The following is an 8,689-nucleotide window of genomic DNA, read 5'->3' on the forward strand; positions in this document are numbered from 1 at the left end:
GAATCTTGGTGCGAAGTTACAAGTATTGATCAAACTAATTAAACAAAGAACCAAATACTAAAAGTATTTAAACAAAACAATAATATGTGCCCTAGCTATTGGTATAAATCAATCAAATTTTCTGTGCCTTTTTAAGTTGATAAGGATAATTTGCAAAACAATTTTACTGAAAATTACCTGGGAATAAGAAATCCGGCAATGACTGCTGATGTCAACCTGCCACACATAAAACCACCATTGTAGAAAGAATCTGTTGCTACAGCCTCAAAAAGAAACAAGAAAATTTCTACCAAAACTTCGCAATATCTTGTATTGTATCCTTATATAAAAGTAACAGGATGTCTGTCTGGCCGATAAATTGATGCACATCTCCAATAATCGGAGTGGATACAAAACCGCGACAGTTACAAAACCGCCCCATTACAAAACCGCGACAATAACAAAACCGCGGCAATACCAAAACCGCGACAATAACAAATTTTTTTTGTAGGAATACATGGCCGCAGCGCTCGGCCCCCTGGCCTGCCTAGCCGCGGGCGCTCGGCCACCTTGCCCATAACCTAACCTAACCTAAATATTGTAAAAAAAAATATTAAAAATTTGAAAAAAATCTACCAACCACTTTTTGTAAAATCCACGAAATTCAAAACTATAAATAAGTTAATGTACATTAAACATTCAAACATATAGGTTAGGTTAGGTTATAGGCAAGGGGGCCGAGCGCCCGCGGCTAGGCAGGCCAGGGGGCCGAGCTCTGCGGCCATGACCTTCTAGCATTAAGATTTTTTTATTATAGATTTTTAGTATTATAGATTTTTTTGTAATGTCGCGGTTTTGTTATTGTCGCGGTTTTGTAATGGGGCGGTTTTGTAACTGTCGCGGTTTTGTATCCACTCCCAATAATAATCTGTTGATTACAATTTGTGGTTCAAACGTTCGGACACTCAACTTAATGAACCAAGCAATCAAAATAAAACTATGAAGACTCTGACTAGTATAATAAACAACAAATGTCCCCTCCCTCTCTGGAATAATCCTACCTGGTTAGGTGAAAGATCTAAAGGACCACACATCCCAAATGTTGTCGCCATTGGTTGATAGATTCTGTTTTATTTCATGGTTCAAGTTTTAAAAATTAATGTAAAATTTATAAATTTAGAATACTGATCATGGCAGATGAAGAACATAATATATTAATTCAAGGTTACATGTAAATATGGATTGTTTTATAAAAACGTTCCAATTAACTTATAGGTAGATCAATAAAATCTTTAACAAAGTATTATCTTAAATAAAAATGTTTTCAATGGACAAACAGACATTTTTTACAGTGCAGTGATTTTAAAGTTAATACACAAGATGTAGAAAAGCTTAAAAATTTTTTAAACTTTGATTCCATTCCTTTCAATTCCACAGCTGACAAAATAATACAAGAACACCAAGGTAAAGAATATAAAAGTCAGCTTGGGAGATTTCTTCACACTTTTCTCCTCCTACATTAATCATTTCATTATTGTTAGTAATAACTAGATACATTCTTAAACTGACAATAAGTAACATGAACCAATGAAGCACTAAAAAACTTATTTTATATATTTTTCATAAATTTTTATTTCATTTGAATAAACCTAAATGGCTATCATTAAGGAAATGTCAGTTGGGTTAGTAAGGTTTAAATAAAATAATCTCACTGCAAGATTTTAATTTCTTACAGGTGCTAGGAGTTTTGGTGTATAAATTAAGACAATTTTTTTACACACAATTTGTGACATCAAATAATCTCACTGCAAGATTTTAATTTCTTACAGGTGCTAGGAGTTTTGGTGTATAAATTAAGACAATTTTTTACACACAATTTGTGACATGAGTTTCACGTTTTATAATTGTATAATTTATTTTAGAATTAAGTAAAACCTCTTTTTCTTCTTCTTCTGTATAATATTTAGGCATAGGATAGGGAAGACAAGCCAATACTAGGAATCCAAGACTAAACAGGATACACCAACCACCTAAAATATATTTTGTCTTTAAACAGATAGATAGAGAGATAGACAGACACATGGATAGATAGATGAATGCTGACAGGGATACAGGTGAGGGTCTCAACATTTGTTCATTATCTTATTATCTAGATAGATAGAATGATTTACAAATCAATACATAATTTTCTGTTTTAAATTTTACCTTTTTATCCCCCAATCCTTAATTTTACCTGCAATAATGAACGGCCAGGCAATCAGTGGAACAGTTCCGGTCAACCAAGCATCTAGTTATAGTCAGACAAAATCATTTGTTAACCCTTTTTTTCTTTAGATGACTTATCTGTTGAGGTTGGAGTTAGCCTCTCTCAAAATAGTTTTCTTAAAAGCTTTCCCGGTACTATGAGTGTTTTACTGAAGAAAAAGACCAGACAAGTAATGTAAGTAAAAATTTTAAAAAAGGAATGAGTTATCCTATGAAGTTAAAAGAACGCGATATTGAATATTTCAGACGTATTAACATTTACATTTTTACATCTTCTTTTCAATATAAAGATTATTTTGACAGTTCATTAGCTTGTAGTTGCTTCGCTACTTATGAATATGATTATTATTGTAAAATAAGAATTATTGTGTAAAACCTTCCTAAATGCTCTGTATCATCAAGAGTATCAATACCATCCACATATGTTGTATTCGGATCATCAGTTATTACTCTGAAATTAATTATAACATCCCAGAACAAAATCTTGCTGAATGATGTGCATGATTATATGATCAAACGTCCTACAGACAACCAACTGTTTGATTGCACTACCTTTGTCTGTAAGTCCTAATTGTACATGGTAATGAGTTGTGCCTGTTTTTAGACAGAGACATTTCTTCTACTCTATATATTTACGTCACATCCCTGATATAGTAGCAATAAAAAACATTTTTGTTATGATGCGGTGTTGGGCCGAGATTCGAACATATCACCCTCAAGACAACTGTCACGCAACAGTCGTAGTTATCAATATTATAAGACATAATACCTGTTTCTGTTACACAGAGCTGGTTTATCAATATTCTCTTCGGTAGGTAGGAAAGGACGAACTAAGAAAGTTGACACTAAAAATCCAGCACCTTAAAACATATTTTATGAAGAAGATATATCTTAAATTAATTCACTTCATCTCTCGAAAAAAATAGCATAAAACCATAATCTTAGAAAAAATTGTTTTTGACCTCCTCTATTTAACTGTGCAACTACAGTGAATATAGAAAGCCTAATAGGTAGAATATTTTGGTTATATTTGGTACAAACGATCTTTAAAACTACTAGACTGTTTATCTAGTTAGGTTTTAAGTTACTTTTATGGATGATCTTTAGAAGTTAATCCTCCAAAAATCCGCACTTGATTTTAAAATAGGCCAAAATTTTAAAAAGTTGTTTTATAATCCATAAACCTTTCACAATTCTTAAAATCAGCTGGAAGTCTAAGTCTGTCCTAAATATGGCAATCCTCTTTTTTTTAATTCAAATGTCTAAACGGGTTTAAATATTTGAGGCTTTGTTGCGTTTGAAGCTTGGCTGCCAAACCCTGAAATAATCTTACCAATAAGAGCATGCTGTAACATTGTAAATGGAGGACTTTTCTTTGGACCTAAAATTAAACAAAAGATCAAAAGATCCGTTCCAAATACAATTAACTAGATAATATAATGATGACTTTGCAAATTTTTGGCAACAATTATAAAAAAAAAGGCACACTTAGATATGTTGACAATCCCAATCCACAAAAAGATTTTTTGACAATTTAATATTGCCTTTCCTTCCACAAGAAAACCCCAGAAGTACAACTATAACCAAAAACTGAATTCATTTTAAAAGATAAGGGTAAAGGTTTCGTGATTTTGAGCCGTTTTAGGGAAGCAACGATTAGTTGTAATGACAATACGTTAAATGATTTGTTATTTTCCTGATAAAAGGAACAGATAGGATGGTTCGAACCAATTAAGAATCACCTGTAAATATAAACATTACCTAGAAGATATACAATAAGTCCAGCATCTGCGGTCATAAAGGCACCGAGGGTAAAATGTTGGATTAACCTGTTAAAAATATTTATATTTAAAAACATTTACTTCATTGCTAAATTAAGTACCATCAAACCAAAGGAAGTTTAAGTTTTTTTTATTTTTGGGCTAGTCAAATCTCAACAGGGGGATTAATTCAAGCTAAAGGGATATATGAAAATTTTATGTTACCCCTTAGCAGAATATTTTAGGGGAATAACAATTCAAAAGTGGGTGTACGAAATTTTTAAAATTCACCTAGTTAAGCATTAAAATTAAGACTTTTTAAAGAAAAACCTCGCATTCCTATTGAGTTATGTGTATATTTTACATTCCTATTCAGACGTTGCCAACTCTTTACACACACACGACAGCGTAGGGGGACAAAGTGTCAAAAAAATAAGCCATTTGACGTCATAAGGGATTATCCATCTCTTTTTTAGGGATTTTGTTTCCAACTCCTCCTCTCATCTCCCTCATTTTTATGACGTCACATGGCTGAATTTGAGACACTTTGTCCCCAAATACAACTACATACACAAAAGGCTGTTGCAAAATATACCTGGCAGTGACCAGAACAGGGAAGCTGGAGGTGAATGGCAACACAATTACAAATACCTACAACAAAACATAGATCTACATAATCGACACACAGAAAACTGTCCCGAATTTGTATTAATTTTGAGGAACAAGACTCCATTTACGTCATATTTTTCTTTCCCGAAAAATGGAAGGGGGAAAGAAAAAAAAGGGAAGGGGGAAGAAAAAAGAGATGGGAGAAAAGGGGGTTTTCCCCATCTCTTTTGAAGAGATTTTCTTCCCCCCTTCCCTTTTTCGGGAAAGAAAAATATGACGTCACTGGAGTCTTGTTCCTCAAAATTAATACAAATTCGGGACAGTTTTCTGTGTGTCTACATAATCAGCAGCAACCTACTATAAAATTTAAAATATCCGTCTGTCCGACTTGAACTTGAACAAAATATACACTTCAGAGAATTGCATTCAGAATATAATTTTTTTTAGTTCGTTGGTCTGTCGGTCATGCTAAAAATATACATTTTAAATAGGTTTCGTGATTTTCTCTTTATTCCGGACGTGTCTTTCTCTCTTACCCAAACTTTCTTTTTATATAACCACTGAACATCTGTCTAATTGTCCTGCCTAAATTTTTAGAGCTTCGCTACTTATGGATGTTGTCAACACTGTTGAATAACATTAATATGTAATTTGTGTGTCTATTAATTTCCAAAAAAAAACTAAGCCTTGGAGTTTTAAATCTACGCTACCAAATAAACAAAAGCTATAAAAAAAACTATTGAGTCACTACAACCAACAAATAATCCATACAAATTCTGCATTCCACCTAAAATTTGTTTTCATATGCCAAATTATCCCAAAAGTAATCAAAATTCAATTTAGAAATGTCACACTTAGTTATATAGAATTTGCGCTGATTATGTGGTAGTGCGAATGGGGCGCTTGTCCAATATTATGGTATGGAGATCGCTCTTCTATGAGTACTACTTAAAAACCTACTTTTACTGTAATACACATAGACATTCTCATCGTCGGTTTGTCAGTTTAGAATGCTTTTCCTTTTACTCCCACAAGTATAATACGAATTTAGTTGAACCCTTGGTAGCTCAACAAATACCCACGCGAAGTATTATATTGCTTTCATCTAAGAATAAATGGCTGGTTATGGTGTTCGATATATATCATATAAGTATATTAAGCACTTAAGAAGGAAGATAGTTTTATAAACTGTATTTACATTACAAGTGAATCAGTTAAGTATGAAAATATTTACAGGATAAGTGATAATAAACATAAGTAGTGTAGGACAGAAAATGCCCTAAGTCCGAAGCACTGAATTGTGCATAGTGTTAGATCTCTAACATAAGACCTAAGCACAATTCATGCTAAGTACTGAGGGACCTAAATTTAAACTACAATGCATGCCAAAACAACTAAGTCATTACCTTTAAGCCAGAAGAACTTGATGGTTTGAGAGTCAATGAATAACTGAGATATTTTAAGAAGTGCAAGTTATAACAACAACTATTTATCAGGATCTAAGCCCTTGTCTGTTTAATAAAGTGTTTGTATGTTAAACTTGAGACGTAAATGAAGCTATGGTTGTAGGCATACATACTAGTACAGGATGGTTACATGGTTACTTTAACAATAGATATAATGTTTTAATAAGCATATAACAATATTCAATCACATACAGTTTACCATGATTAGGCTAGTATTACCCATATAAGGTATTATATTGGTAAGAATAGACTAATAAATTCTTAAAAACATATAAAAGTGCCTAAGGGCTAGCCAGAGTAATTGTATCTTGTGCCTGAGTTACGCACGATAATTACCATGGCTTGTCAATCATTTATTTAGATTGAAACTTTATATGGTGTAAAATTTACAGTAAATATAGGTAAGTGGACTAGATGCGAAGCATTTCTGTAAAAGTCGTGTTCGTACGTTCAAAGAATTTTGAAATTTGGGGATCGCATCTCCATATGAATATAAATTAACTTACCCCCGACATACAAATGTTGAAGAATAAGAAAGCCAACTTTCCTCGGGAACTTGTAATATAACGCTTATAGATAAAACCTTAAACATTAAAATAAAAGATAAAGATAAAATATACTTTGACTTCAACTAAAAAAAAAGCTAAAAAATTTACAAATATACATCTCGTCAAAAGATATTTTAATATTAAAGAATTTTAATGTTATTAAAATCTGAACAAAATGTGTTAAGCTGCTTAAACAGCTGATTACTTTAATTGGGTATATTTGCTACGTTTAAAAATTAGTGTAAATCCGATCTTATAAATATGAAAAAGGATTTACAATTTTAAAATTTAACTTTAAAATATAATTAAGTCAGGTGAATGAAAAAAATATCGTCAATTTAGGTTGCTATTTACCCTGTCATTAATTGTTCAGTTCGTGCATCCATAGGAGGAGAGGGGATTGGGTAAAGGTGCTGGAAAGAGGGGATCAATATTTTAGCCGGCTATGAGTTTCATTTTATTTGAAAACATGATAATCTGGTGTAAGATACAGGTAATAATAAATCCATTATCAACTAACATAAATTAGAGGGCTAAAGGAAAGGACGATTTCCATGATTTTGTTCAACGAATACAACAGACTGACGAACATTGAAAATCTAAAGGCAATAATGTACTGTACATGGCCTCAAATTTAAAATACCTGTAATTAAACTACCCACAAGGAATCCAAAGAAGCCAAAGGTCCAAACAAAGTTTACCGTATCAATAGCTACTCCAGTATTTCTAAAAAGTATTCCTAATAAAAGAGGAAGGATGTACATCTGTTCCTTTAAGAAATTTTTAGGGAAGCTTTATGTTGGCAATTAACTTACTATATACAAAAATATTGCATGTTTAATTTTAAATTTTCAAAACTAAAATTTTAGCTTATGGTAGTGTACTTAAAAACCCCCTCCCCCATTCTCATCTTTTAATTGGCGCGAAATCTTTATAGTAATAGAATCACAAGCGATAGGTCAAATGCTTATTATATCATTAAAAATAGCCTTAACACCTTCCATCCTCTACATAGTAAAGATACAAGATATTGCTAAATGTGTATTATCAACAAAGGTCGAGCAATCATAGGGTTGGTTTTCATTTTAACATCCCGATGTTAAAGGTCAAAGATAATGACCTAGGGAAAATTTCCATTTCGTTCATACATCTAGTAATTGGTTCCGACGGATAGACTAACCAATCGATAAGGTAAACTTGAAGAGTAGCTGCACAATCTAAAACCAAATAATCCTACTTTGCCAGATAAGGTTGTGTTGGTCCAACGACGGTTGTAATGAGCCCATGTCCAAACTGTGTCGTCCATGATATAAAGAAATATATTCCCATCCATATACTCGAGTCACGGTCTAACCCTAACATATTCACTGAAAATAAATGGATTAATCTTTCTTCAAGACATATACTTGAATCCAGAGACGTGTAAAAGTGGGGTGTATCCATCTCCCTGTTAAATTAAGGGGGTGGATACACCCCTCAAGGTATCTACTCCTCTTCACCCCTTGACAATAGTTTACACCTACCCACAATACAGACCTATAATATTTTAAAGGGGATGTCAGGGTAAAAAAGTCACCCCCCCCCCCCCCGTTAAACTTAAGGATCAAAGGAAACGTTAAAACCCTCTGTACTTGATAAAATATACATTTACTCTTTAGGTCTTTAAATTAAAAATGATAAGAGCTAATTAATTAAGATGTCCGTGTGTCTGTCTGTATTCTGAGAAATGTGCACCAGTATATGAGAACATTTATTTTTAAGGGGAATCTATCACCACCTCGTTCCATCCTCGCCTCCCACAAAATACAAAGCTGAATTGAATACTTGTAAAGCTTATCATTTAATCAATAAAAAATAATTCATATTTAATAAAGAATATATGTTTTTATTATAATCATTTTATAGAACGAAAATTTCATTAGTGTAAAAGATGTACGGTCTTTCTGGTAACGATTATAGAGTTGCTATGCTTTCCAAATCGTTCCCAACTGTTATAGATATCATCATGCACATTGAAATCGATAGGAGGATTATAACATGTCTTAATCAACAAAAGAGCTAT

General features: G+C 32.6%; 1 protein-coding gene across 3 annotated transcripts in view; it reads right to left on the reverse strand.

Moving 5' to 3' along the window:
• The window catches only part of LOC145329720 (solute carrier family 60 member 1-like), a 29,058-nt gene extending 21,029 nt beyond the window's left edge, over positions 1–8,029 (reverse strand). For 2 of the 3 annotated variants that reach the window (XM_080174081.1, XM_080174084.1), the window contains exons 1-13: positions 7,865–8,029; positions 7,271–7,353; positions 6,586–6,662; positions 4,600–4,655; positions 4,006–4,073; positions 3,578–3,625; positions 3,014–3,104; positions 2,625–2,695; positions 2,213–2,266; positions 1,915–2,009; positions 1,402–1,493; positions 1,041–1,104; positions 178–263 (exon numbers count right to left, since the gene is read on the reverse strand). In XM_080174081.1, coding sequence (XP_080030207.1) covers positions 178–263; positions 1,041–1,104; positions 1,402–1,493; positions 1,915–2,009; positions 2,213–2,266; positions 2,625–2,695; positions 3,014–3,104; positions 3,578–3,625; positions 4,006–4,073; positions 4,600–4,655; positions 6,586–6,662; positions 7,271–7,353; positions 7,865–7,989 — 1,010 coding nt within the window. In that variant the 5' untranslated portion in view covers positions 7,990–8,029. The remainder of the gene's footprint in view (positions 1–177; positions 264–1,040; positions 1,105–1,401; positions 1,494–1,914; positions 2,010–2,212; positions 2,267–2,624; positions 2,696–3,013; positions 3,105–3,577; positions 3,626–4,005; positions 4,074–4,599; positions 4,656–6,585; positions 6,663–7,270; positions 7,354–7,864) is intronic. The other variant, XM_080174083.1, reaches the window with a different exon arrangement.
• Positions 8,030–8,689: the final 660 nt, after the last annotated feature.

The sequence above is a fragment of the Acartia tonsa genome, chromosome 10 (genome assembly GCF_053477335.1).
Source record: "Acartia tonsa isolate MP-2025a chromosome 10, ASM5347733v1, whole genome shotgun sequence".
Lineage (NCBI taxonomy): Eukaryota > Metazoa > Arthropoda > Copepoda > Calanoida > Acartiidae > Acartia > Acartia tonsa.